The sequence below is a fragment of the Fusarium coffeatum genome (assembly GCF_003316985.1).
Source record: "Fusarium coffeatum strain FIESC_28 chromosome Unknown BRIP53273_contig_204, whole genome shotgun sequence".
Classification (NCBI taxonomy): domain Eukaryota; kingdom Fungi; phylum Ascomycota; class Sordariomycetes; order Hypocreales; family Nectriaceae; genus Fusarium; species Fusarium coffeatum.
This window is the reverse complement of record NW_022157997.1, coordinates 22,121-34,496: the sequence shown is the minus strand read 5'-3', so window position 1 is coordinate 34,496 and position 12,376 is coordinate 22,121. Positions and strand designations below refer to the sequence as shown.

The window sequence follows — 12,376 nt, the reverse complement described above, 5'->3', positions numbered from 1 at the left end:
TGGTACATGGATGAAGTCGAGAATGAAAGACGACGGATCAAAACAGGGGTCCAACGTGTTGTCCGCATCAACAAGCAAGCCATTTCTTTCCGGGAGAGCAAGTAGACATGTTTTTTGGCTGGGGATCATACGCCTACGCTGGATCAGACGACTTATAAAAAGACGACGTTGATCTGACCAGGCCTTCTCTTTTCCCATCTCAATCTCTATCTCTATCTCCAAACTCAGCAAGACCGCATAATCTCAACCTCCTAGCCACTTAGCATATCACAGTCATGCCTTCAAAGACGTAAGTTTTGCACATCCTATCCTCACATCACACGCTGTACTAATCATGGTTTTCCACACAGGGTAGCATCTGATGTTTCAAGCACCAAAGCAACCTATGGCTCGACGGAGGTACCTTCCAACAAGCAAACTGATACTTCGTTCCATGCCCCGGCCGGATATTACTACCCTGCCGGCAAGACTAAGCGCGAAGAGAAAATCCGACAAAATGAAACGTTGGTTGGTGTTGGTTCCCACTTTACCAACGGTAAGATTTCGATGTCCAACTTTCACAAGCCTCTTCCCGCTTGGAACCTTTCACTTACTTCGCATAACCTATTTGAAGCTCTCTGCTAACGCTCGCTTCTATTAGTTCAGTCCCAGGAGCGCTCTCAGCTGTAGCTTACAGGGCGTGAAAAATGGGATATGTTCTTATAGTTCAGGGTAGCATGAGTTTTATACATCTATCATAAGTTGCATCGATTCAGTGTCAATCGTTCATGACCATATCAGAGCTATTTTCGTTTCCCTACAATGCTAGTAGACGCACGCATTTGACGTTAATTCTTGGTAGCTATCGACCAAAGCCATAAAAGAATTGAGCTATCTACAGACATCTTCATTCGAGCTCGAAAAGATACTGGGCCGCATTAAAATGACTCGTTGATTGAAAAAACGCGAATTTCTCTTCCATCTACACCATGTGTTGTTGTTGTGAGAAAGTCCCATAACCTGAAAAAATGTTATCGACCATTGTGAGACGCTGCTGCCGGGCAATAGCCCCAGTAAATGTCACTACAATCATAACCGGGAGCATCACGACTTCTACAAAAATTTTCGCAGAGAGAAAAAGAAACAGCCCAACATAATGGCTTATAATGCGGAACCAGTCCTTCCACTTACGCCTCTTTGTTTGATAGGCATTTAAGAGTTCCAGTGTTGCTTTGTCGTCCTGAGCAAGTTGCTTGATTGAAAGGCCGGTCCGATCAGTAATATTCTGACGGGCGCCAGCTTGAAGAAGTCGTTCTATGGCGTTGTGATGACCCCGGTAAACAGCGTGACTTAAGGCTGTCCAGCAATGGCGATCTCGAGAATTTAGTTTAACCCTGGCGCCGAGCCATCTAGACCCTCTCGCTTCGAGTAACAACTTGACAACTTGGTCAAACCCACTCCTGGATGCCCAAGTGAGGGCAGTGCGTTTATAAACTCGGTCCCGCGTAGAGAGGCTGTACTTGGCTTTCCTCAAATGACTCTCAACCAGACGGTCAAGTCCTAGATAGCACATTGCTATTAGGGGAGTGAAACCAGTCGCTTGAATGGCTGAAACGGGGTCTTTTGACTCCCATATATGCCAGTAGACATAAAACCAGGTAGAGAGCTTTCCCCCGACATGCGAGCAGAGATGTTCGGCTCTATCCTGTAGCCTAGATTGCACGTGATCTGACGAGTCACGGTAATGGCTAGGCCAGTAAACTGCTGCGTACTCGAAAAGATCGTGCTCTCGAGCATAAGCTTGTGAGAGCGCTTTTGCCTCAGAAGCTTTCACTCTGAACTCTCCAAGCGCCTGATATCTCATGCAGAGGCTAGCTAGAAGTCCGTGACAGTCGTCCATTCGCATAGATCGTTTCCATTGAAAGGTCCTCTGCATGGCGTCACCCTGATAACTTGTGACATCAGGGTTGCTCTCCATTAGGAACTCCTTAGCGGTCTGGTGAAGAAGGTATATCTTGCCATCGACGAAGGAAATAAAAAGCGCGGCCCTGTCCTTTAGTTCTCGCTTGAAGTCCTCCTGGCCCAAGTCGGACATATCCATACCTTGACACTTGGAATGAATATTGCACAGCACCAACATCTCCCTCAAGGTCAACGTCCTCTGGGCAGCCAGGACTATCATCAGTATGTCACGTGTCGATGAGCGCCGTTTGCCTGGACGTTCGTCACTTCGTTGAAGGATCTCTTGATATGCTTCTTCCAGGGTCCATGGAAGCATACACATCAATCTGCGTATCTTGCGTTGGTCCAAGTTCTGCATCGTTTCGATCCAGCCCAAGACCAGATGCACCCATAGATACGTTCTGTTTGCATTTCTTGTAACTCCTTGCCGCAGAATCTCGATTCCGCCTTCTTCGATGCCTCCACGTCTGGCAATCTGCTCAAGCCTTTCGTTAATAAAGGTGTCAACGTCTTGTTGAAAATGTCTCCTCATCGCAGGGGCGTCCTCGCTTAACATCATTTGTGTGTATTCTCTCCGTGGCCCCAGAGCTTCGTAGATGTTCAAGTAGGGTCTATGAGTCGCAAGGAATTTGAGCGATATGCCTTCTGGCAAATGTTGAAGCTCTCGAAGCCTGTGGCAAAGCGAGGCTCCAAAGTTTGGAAATTCATCCAGTGCATCTACAACACACACAATCCTGCAAGCCCGGGCAGCATTAATCAGGATTTTCCACAAGTCGTTGATTGATTCAAGAAATTTCTCGCCTTTCGTTTGGAGTCGTTTCAGAAGATCGGGACTAATCAAGTCCGGTCTTTCCAAGAATACTTGATGTAGTATGCATCGAATAGCACATGCCCCCCGGTCCATGCTTTCGGGGGTATCCATAGAGAAAAAATAGCAGACGATCCGATTTTCTCCACTATGCCTTGCAGTCAGCTCCTCCTCCAACAGGTATTTGGCAAGCACAGATTTCCCGCAACCAGGGTCCGCTGTTATAGACAATAAACCAGATTTTGCTGATAGGTCCCAATTGATGAACATTGGATCGCGTGTTACCCACTGACATGTACCGGTGGCTCTTGAGGGATAACGGTCTTTTCCATCTCGATAGTTGACGACTTTCAAGGCCTTCATGAGGTCTACCTTGAAGCTGTGAGATTTTGTTGAGCTGTTTATGTGCAAATGATTGATGTTCGTTTGCGAACCCGAGCCACTGTTGTTATTCTGAGACGAGTTCTCTCCGTAAGCATGGAAAGAATCCCTCGGAGCGTGGTCTGACGCTGGGGAATCAGGCACAGGCTCGTTTCCTGCTGTGGGATCGGTACCATCCAAGAACTGAAGAAGCCTCTGTAGCATTTTGTTTACGGGGGTTAGAGGAAAGATCCCCACAAATCAGGTGTACTATGGATATTGGCAAAGGATAGAAGAATAGATTGCAAACATGCAGCGACAATCAGGTTTGGCTCGTGGCGGGGAGGAAAATGAGGCGAACCTAGAATTGACAGGCAACTGTCAGCCTTGCTATAAATAGAATAATGGCTTGACAAATTGTGCGGTGCCACGTCGCCGCCAGAGCCTAATGAGTGAGTATTAGGAAAACGAATACCTGAGCATTTCCTGAACTTACTCCACATTTTACCTTTTTTCTCAGAAAAGTCTGGAGCTCGATATGGCTTCCGCAAATAGCCTGACCGTTGCGACCGAGTCCCTACGCAAGACAGAAATGAGCTATACCTATATCAAAGACGACCAGAGCCTTCCCGCTGCTTTTCACGAGGCGGCGCAAGCATCGGGTCTGGCTCTCCAGGCTCTTGAATTGCTAAGAGACCTATCCGACGAACCGAACAACGACAGTACAACGTCAGGTTTAGATACAACAATTTCGCATTGTCGCCAGAATTCTTGCACCCTCCTAGAGACAATCAGCATGCTGGCTATACGACAAGGAACCTCTCGACTTGAAGACTACAAGAGACTGGTTCAGGTACAGGGCAAAGAGCCGGTAGAGATCGTGGCTCTCAAATTACTGGCCAACGCCCTCACAGCGATCACAACCCTGCCCAGTAACTCGGAATCACGAACATTGGTGCAGGGATTGGAGACTACCATCGATCGGTTGAAGAAGGTGGAATTGTCGGTTCATCCCCACGAATCATTCCAGAATCTGAGGCTTGGTAGTGGCAATCAATTTAACAACTGGTACGGTTCTCAAAACAATCACACAGGATCTGGTCAACAGTACAATGCGAACAACGACATCGTCTTTAATAATAGATGAATTATGTATTTCGCTCTTTTACAGGTTCGATATCTAGGGCCTCCCGTCCTAATAAAAATTCATTGTTTCCGCAATGTATTGTTTTCCATAGAAGTTGTTTGTTTGTGTGCCATTGAAATTGTTGAATTGATTCTCGAAATTCCCAACGTTCGATTTTTCAGATGGGCAGACATTCATGCCGGCGCAGGATGGCCTGGAAGCCATTTCCTCTTCTTTCCGGGGTTCCATCGACTTTCGCAGCATATTGTTACCAATCAACAGGTACACATCGTTCAACATCCCCTCCATGAGGTCTTCAGCTTGCTGCCTCTTTCTGAGCCCGCGAATGGCGGAGACATATCTCCGGCTTGTGGGTGTGTATCCATTCACACCCACTGCAACAGTCTGCAAGATGTCCTTTAATGAATGCGCTTTGTTTGAACAGCTCTGCAAGACTGGTTGCATTGAAGAGCAAGCGATGTCATCGGTACCATCCCTATCGATCGAAGCTTTGATGGTCTTCAAGATCTCATCGATAAGAGGAAGGCGGTCAGCTGCTTGTCGCAGCATCGGGTTGAGACCATGTACATCTTCGATCGTTTGCCGAAGTTTATTGATAGTGTCAAGAATGGTCAATACTCCTGATATCAGTCCGATTGCTTCTATGCCCGACATAGTGATGCTGGTTTGAAAGAAAAAGAAAAAATTCTTCGATAAAGAAATGCATGCTGTAGGATTCAGCCTGACGAGGGCATGGGAAAGTAGTTATTGTGGTTTCAAGCCCCCCCCACATGTGCTTATGTGGCTGTGTACGGTACGTGTTCCTCTGTAATTGATCTCCCTTTGGCCCTAAACTAGGCTCTCGGCTAAGGTACTTGTATGGCATAGTGCGTCTATACGTGTCGGGTGACATGCGTTCGGAAATGGTAGTTACGGCTTTGGTGTCGGGCTCCACCAACAACGGGGGTCCTCGCTTGACCGTCAGCTGTCCAGAAATAGCATAGAGCATATTGAGGACATTCAATTACAAATGACACCAGGACTTTAACAAACCCAGATAATATCTACCAATAGCCCCTGAGCTGCAATCCATTAATACACTACTAAACGGACCAACATCAAATTCTCTCATGTATTGACAGTTTATTAATCTATCAAAAAGTCATATTTGATAAAATCTTGGCGTTAAACGTTGTACTTTGTACTTGCAAGATCTTGATTCAGATCCTTCATATAAACTAGCTCCGTCTCATCAGTATCAATTTTACCAAACTCCACCTCGTAAGTTCTGTCGCGAGTGATACCAACAGAGTCGATGCGTCTGTCACGGGACGTCTTATCGGCCTCTGAGCTTGACCCCAAGGGTTGTGAAAGTGAACAGGTGCAGCCAGGCTGGTCCTTGTGGAAATTGTTGCTGTCGTGTTGGTAGTAGTTCCGGGCCGATGACCCACCCAGCTTGGGAAAGATGCGGACGAGAAGGAGTCGTAGACTCGGAAGGCAGGCACAAACTACCCCGGTGGCGATTTCGATGGTGGACCACACGTCGAACTCAACATATTCCCAAGTTGCGTTGTTCGCACCGTCTCCTGCGGTGAATTTTATCGTGGTTATAACACGTAGGATACTCACTATAGTGACGCTATGTATCTGTTAGTGACAGCGACGTGTGCAGACCTGGATGATTGATACTTACAAGAGGCCGACGCTAAACATAATGCCAACTCCGACCTTTTTCTTCCAGTCCAGGTTCAGCTTCTTCAATTGTGAAAGTGGTATGCATAGAATCCACATATCGAGGGCAACGGTAAACGCTCCGCTGGACCAAGTCATATAGTTGATGTTGAGACACTTCCCAACTTCTTCTTTGTGTTGCCATCTGTTCCAAAAGAGGTTGATAGGCTGGCACTGGAAGACGGCGATGAAGATATATACCAAACCGTACAGACAATTGAAGGCAGCGGTTGCGTATAACGTTCTTCGGACACCTCGTGTTGGAAAGATGCGCAGAAAGAAAGATATCATGGCCAGCTTTAAGAATGTCTGCAGGGTGAAATACAAGATCGTCATGATATAGAAGTAAAGGCCGAATGTGGTAATTTGGTCAGGCTGGACAGTCCAGATGTCGCGGCCTAAACCGTTGGGGATCAAACCATCCACATTGATAACTATACAGGGGATGATGAGAAGCATAGATAACCCGATAAAAAGGTCATCAAGACCAAAAGACAGCTTCATAAAGAGTTTTGACATGAATCTTTGTAGGACAAAGAGACCTGCAAAGACCCCCATTGTAGCATTTATAACCAGCAACTCGTGTTGACGGCTTCGAATGGGTTCGTGACACATTGTCATAGACGCGTTTTTCGTTGCTACTCAGTGTTAGTCTATGTATCGTACCTCGAAGCATGATGGATTACCCACTCAAAGACTCCCTGATTGTGCAAGAGGCAATGACACACTTCTCAATGTCGGCTTGCAGTTCCTGGTTGTTGCATGTACATTCTGTGTCGAAGAGATCGCATGTTGAATTTCTGACAGACGCAACCAAACATTTTACCTTTTGATGTTAGTCCATATGCTTACTATATGGGCTGACTACAGAAGTACTTACAGCACACGGTGGTATAGTGGCCAAGATCGCAGAGGAATCGGAAGACTGAGCCGAAGCCAATGACACGGAAACCACAATAAGGGCGAAAATCCCGTTGAAAAGCCTCATCGTAATCGGCCAGTAAACAAGAAGTAAGAAACAAGAATGTGAGAAAGGTTTGAAGCCATGTCAAGCATGGAGGTCATGGTTAGTATTTACATTCCGGAAACGTACATTGGGGACTTGCGTCTAGGGAAAACTGAAAAAGACCCGCAATGCCTTCTTTCGGGACCTGAAACAGACTACATGCAGGTGAAGCTAGCTTGAATAGGCTTGAAATGAACCCAAAGAGACTTAGTGGCCCCTTTAGTATCTAAGCTACTCAAGGAGGCATCCACAAGGCGAGTCAACATGAACGAGATCCACCGATTCGCGATAAGCGGTTCCTCTAGTTCCGTCAATGCTTTGGATCGCCCTACCCGCCAGCCCGTCACCAGTTGAGGCGGCTTTGGATTAACGCTAAAAACGAGCCGGCCTCGCGATCAGACATGAAAAAGCAACGCCCAGGTTGAGTGGTCTGTACCGTCAGAACCGTATGAACTCATGAATTGATTATGTCCAGTGGATACTAACTTCTTTTAGACTTATACCGTCAATTAATTAAAACTTACACGCGCTTGCAAAAGCTATCTTATAACTACGCGATTCAATCGCTACTGTAGAGTCTAGTCTCTTGGCTTTACTGGGCGTGACTAAGTTCACGAGTTCCTACGGCAGTGTCCTGAGTCGTCCTGCCAGCTCGTTGCTTCAATGCCCTCATTTACAGCTAAAGAACTTGGATTTTCCTTTTAACTAAGAATATAAAGTTCTAAGAGCATGGAAACATAAATAGTGCACCAGCAGCAGTGATAGATTAAAGTGCAATATAGCAATTTTTTTTAAACTTACTGTACGTTTTGTTACTTATCTTACTCCTTAATTGTTGCGTGGGGTAGCTTGGCTAGTGAAACATTCTGCAACAACGGGGCTATTGCCGGTAGCTAAGTAGCTGTAGCTATCTAGACACTAACGTCAGTCTTTGAAGGTTTAATTGGATAGGGCTGAGACTACCGATGAGCTAAACCAAGTCCCTTCAATCTACCCACATAGACGATTTTCATCCAATCGCATTCTACAGTCTTGTGTGGGCCAGAACACAGCTAACGAATTCGTTACCCAAGGGGGAGTAGCTCTTTTCATTTATAAAGCATTCAGTTATGAGCAGGAGCTTTCGCCAAGACCTATTTGCCCCTTGGTCAGGTTGGCTGGTCCCGGGAGATGGCGCCGGGATCTGCAGATCCGAAATCCACCTTTTATTGTCACGAATGATCTATAGCCTCAAGTTGTTATTACCTAAGGAAACAGGGTCCTTGTTTTTAGGCGCTTGGCCTGGCGGTGTATTTCACGTCTACCATTGAGCTGAGAGTTTTAGTCTTGTCAACTCTTACAAGCCTCTATCACCCAGCTGCCATTGTGCACTAACTTATAATCGTTAAAGATGAACGCAATGCTGCGGTAATTGTATGCTGATGGTATGATGCTTTTAGATTTAGCTTGGTGGTATTCCGTAACAAAATGATGATCACTAATCGCCCTATTGCTAGCGATGTTAAATAACAACCCTGGTGGAATATGAACACTTGAGACAGCGATCCATCCGTTCAATAAGTCCAATGGGTACTGTCTGTTAGCTGGAAAGCTCATGTCAAGCAGAATTCATTGTTAACGACCGACAGCGCCACTGTACCTTAAGTTCATTCTGTATTACTAGTAGGAACAAAACCTAGCAATAATTGCATGCCACTATCTTTTTCTTGCGCACCTACCCTAGGCTACCATGTTCCGTCTACCACGAAGTTCAATCACAGTAGGCCACAAATTACCCAAAGATGTGACTGAATCGTGACTTATCCTGGCAACTCATGAATGTTCTTTGGTCTTATGGGTCTTGCATCCGATTCCACCAATACGCTATCTGGACTAGCATTCGCCTCTGTCATAGCCCTTGTCCGCGCGTCCAATTCGACCAACACGCTTCCGGGTCCAGGATCAGCTTCCGCAAGAGTAATGCCAAGGCTTGTTTTGTCCTTATCGTCGAGTTCATCTTTGAGTAGTTTCCTTCTCGCTCCTCTTCTGCGGCGGAACAAGCAACAGCCAAAGATGGGCAGGATGGTAATAAAAGCTAAACCCCCAACAACGTCACCTATTATTGCTCCAACGGGCTGTTTTGCAGGATCTGGTCGAAGCGATCTAACAGGACCAGGTGGATTCGAGTCTGGTACCTTTACGATTGTAATTCGATCTGGGGGGGGATCACAGCAGTCGTTGGGAGGGATCCTCGCAACAATAGTCGTCAGATCCGCACCGTTTGACCGGAGCCGTCTCATTTATCCCTGATAGCTGGGTCAGATCCACGTGAAAAATTCCCTTGAAAACTGTTACTCACTCGCTTTACAGATACTTGTACAAAAAGTCCAGTCTTGGTTTGTGCAAGCACCCTGATACAAGGTCTGCGTACCATATCTGTCATACCTTCCACAAAGACCGATTTGTAGACATTCCTGATCCCCGTCAAGGTCACAGCAAATCGACTTGGAGCCACATGGTTTGTAGCCCTTGGCTACCGCTTTGTCGGGAAAATAGCAAGTGTCAGAAGAGTCTTGTCGTACTGTGAGAACTTCAGGAAGAATATCGTTTCCATCCATCATCAATTAATTGAATAATCAAGCAGAGTAGGCCAAAAGGTATAAAGACAGAGGAAAAGTAAGGTGGTGTGTGTGACAGGCAGTAGGAAGTAAATGGAATAAGTGGGGGCTTCAAATTTACCTGATAACGGGTGTGCAAAGTTATACCTGATCCTTAGTAAACACGATGACGACAAACGAAAGCTTACCGGGCGATATAGAGTGTCAACGAGGATGGGCAGGCTCCGCCTTAACCCCAGGCAGGGTCTTTTCGTATAGCCTTCTCGATACGGCCGAATTCTCAAGAGAGGAAGCTCTCAGCCCCCAATTCCCCATGTGCCAAGAACCCTAAAACCAGGTATTTGATGGCAGGGTCCAGGATTCCATTCCTATCAGCGTTTTTCATTGGTAGGAATACAAATGCCTAGGGGTTCTACGCTGCGTACGCTGCGTGTAATTAACGTGAATGGAAATAGCCGAGGCAAACTAATACAAGTTTATTTCCAGGCATAAGATATATGGCCGGTTTAGTCAACCTGGCCCCCTCTATCGGATAGTCACAAGAAACTCACCCAAAATAGATCGTTAACTATTCGGAAACGTTAACAACCAGCGATTATAGCAGTACTACTCGGTAAACATATGCACCCGCTTCTCAAGGCATGATTGGTGTCTTGACATCTTGTGCTAGAGAAATTGATAGCTTGACAGCTAGTCCCTTCAAAGACCAAGTCTCGTGCTATTGCAACTTTGTACTAACTGAATCTTGATTGCAGTTGTCTAACCTCGGATCGAATGTTAGACTTTCAGTGAGTTTTCCAGTAGGGGTTGTTTATAGCCTCAATGATAATCTCCCTAAGAGGCTTCCAATTATCCTGACCGGCCCATTTCTTCAAAAGAGCCACAGACTTAGATTAATTAGTTAAGATCTTAAGATAAAATATCTAAGGATAATTAAGAATAAAATTCCTCTGAGGTCGAAGTTCCCGCAAAATATTGAGGAACTCATTCCAGTGACCCTTGTGACCCCAAGCCTGTAGACGTGCATTTTTGACCTCGGGATCGAGGATAGTAGCAACGTGAATAACAGCAATATCTTGGACGTCAACAAAAAATACTAGAGTCTCATATCAGCAAGACATTCTAAGTATTTCTTAGCAGATGATACTTACAAGTCTGGTACGCATCAACCATTTCCCTCTTCTCAGTAAAGAGCGAATAGATCCAGTTTCCGTGTGCAGTGGCATGTCTCTCGTTAAGTGGCTCGCCTAAGATACCCGCAGGGCTGACGACATTGGTCACAAAGTGAGGGTTCTTCTCCTCCACGTACTTCCACAGCGTTTGCTCAGCCATAACCTTACTAGCGGCATAGACTAGCATTGCACGCGATGGTTCGTAAGGAGGAGGAGCCCAGGCTTCTTTGACAGAGAATTCGTTCCATGAATTGCGGTCGATGACATCTTCTTGGTCCGCTGTAGGGAAGACTGCTGCGACGATGGAGCTGGTGAAAACAAAGCGGTTGACAGAGGGTTCTTTGGATGCACTGTCAAGGACAGATGTTACTCCGCCGACAGTCTGGGGAATGACATTGTTGGGGTTGGGATCAAAGTCAAGTACACTGGCGATATGAGCAATGGCCGAGACTCCCTTTACTGCCTCGTCAAAAGCGCAGGGAATCGATAGATCGGGAACTTTCACGAGCACATAGGAGCCAATATCGGCGTAGGACTTGAAATGTTCAGTGAGCCACTCAGCTTTCGCTGGGTCGCGGACTGTGCCGCGGACCTTGTACCCGCGTTGGAGATGCTGGCGGGTAACGTGGCCAGCGACAAAGCCAGTGGCACCGGTAACAAGGACCCATGAGCCGGTAGGGATGGTAACTGCAGGCGAGGACATGTCGGTATGTTTGATGATATATGATTAGATGGTTCTGGTGTAGATGATCCCGAGATGGTCCAGATTAGGTGGCAGCTCGACATATATATAGTTTTCAAGGGAACTAGTAAGGCCGGCATATGTTATCATGTAGCATGAAGCTTCCGAGCTTACAAAACGAATTGATAAGAATGGAACAATACTCATCGAATCCAAAAGAATGGTAGGGATCGTCCTAATACTCTTCAACTCATAGATCCCAGCTTGAGTGCCGGCATGCCTTACCTGAACAGGAAGTTATAAGGCTTGGCAAAGTGGAAAGGAGCTAGAAACCCACTAACATCAATTATGGATAATGGTACATCTTTCAGCCTGACCCTTTGCTATAATTCTATGTACCTTAAACATAACCTGACGCAAAGACTTGATTCCATGGGTTTGAGGATACCAGGTTGGGAGAGTCCAAGTCCGCTTCGCTTCGGTACCTGCACACCAAATGTTGCTCTTCATCTTCCTTCATGTCACGAAATCTATGATACATACGCTCCAACAAGCCTGTAGCATCCAGACACCGAGAGCCCCCAGCAGCTTCTATCAGTGCAAGCACACCCTGGATATGCTGTCGAGCAACGGAAGCTTCACCAAACTGAACCTACTCAGATATTAGAGAAACACCCTCGTGGGAAACATAAAAACCAACCTCATCTAGCGCCATAGCACAAGCTTTAGCGATAGTCACCGCATTGACAGTCGGTGAGGCGCCACTAACGGCATGACGCAATGCTTTTAGTCCGTTGTACTTGTACTGTAATGCGATCTGCATTAACTCGGGGCGTGGATTGTTGAGAAGGATGTGACGGCATGATCCGAGGAGAATAACGGAACAGAGAAGATCGCTGTCAGTCAAGGCAAGGCCGACCCAATCGCGCAAGACCTTCCCCTCATGGTCATTT

General features: G+C 46.4%; 5 protein-coding genes across 5 annotated transcripts; 2 read left to right on the top strand and 3 right to left on the bottom strand.

Moving 5' to 3' along the window:
* Positions 1–275: 275 nt before the first annotated feature.
* On the top strand, positions 276–624 carry FIESC28_08611 (uncharacterized protein; the record flags this gene model as incomplete). Its single annotated transcript, XM_031162749.1, has 2 exons — positions 276–289; positions 351–624. The coding sequence occupies 2 exons, from the start codon at positions 276–278 to the stop codon at positions 622–624; spliced, it is 288 nt and encodes a 95-aa protein (XP_031013177.1).
* Positions 625–961: 337 nt separating this feature from the next.
* On the bottom strand, positions 962–3,334 carry FIESC28_08610 (uncharacterized protein; the record flags this gene model as incomplete). The annotated part of the gene is made up of 1 exon (XM_031162748.1): positions 962–3,334. One exon carries the CDS (start codon positions 3,332–3,334, stop codon positions 962–964), a length of 2,373 nt encoding a protein of 790 aa, XP_031013176.1.
* Positions 3,335–3,647: 313 nt separating this feature from the next.
* FIESC28_08609 (uncharacterized protein) lies at positions 3,648–4,256 on the top strand (the record flags this gene model as incomplete). The annotated part of the gene is made up of 1 exon (XM_031162747.1): positions 3,648–4,256. The coding sequence occupies one exon, from the start codon at positions 3,648–3,650 to the stop codon at positions 4,254–4,256; it is 609 nt and encodes a 202-aa protein (XP_031013175.1).
* A 1,164-nt stretch (positions 4,257–5,420) lies between these two features.
* Positions 5,421–6,954, bottom strand: FIESC28_08608 (uncharacterized protein; the record flags this gene model as incomplete). Its single annotated transcript, XM_031162746.1, has 4 exons — positions 5,421–5,874; positions 5,929–6,604; positions 6,657–6,792; positions 6,847–6,954. The coding sequence occupies 4 exons, from the start codon at positions 6,952–6,954 to the stop codon at positions 5,421–5,423; spliced, it is 1,374 nt and encodes a 457-aa protein (XP_031013174.1).
* Positions 6,955–10,492: 3,538 nt separating this feature from the next.
* Positions 10,493–11,444, bottom strand: FIESC28_08607 (uncharacterized protein; the record flags this gene model as incomplete). Its single annotated transcript, XM_031162745.1, has 2 exons — positions 10,493–10,665; positions 10,721–11,444. 2 exons carry the CDS (start codon positions 11,442–11,444, stop codon positions 10,493–10,495), a joined length of 897 nt encoding a protein of 298 aa, XP_031013173.1.
* Positions 11,445–12,376: the final 932 nt, after the last annotated feature.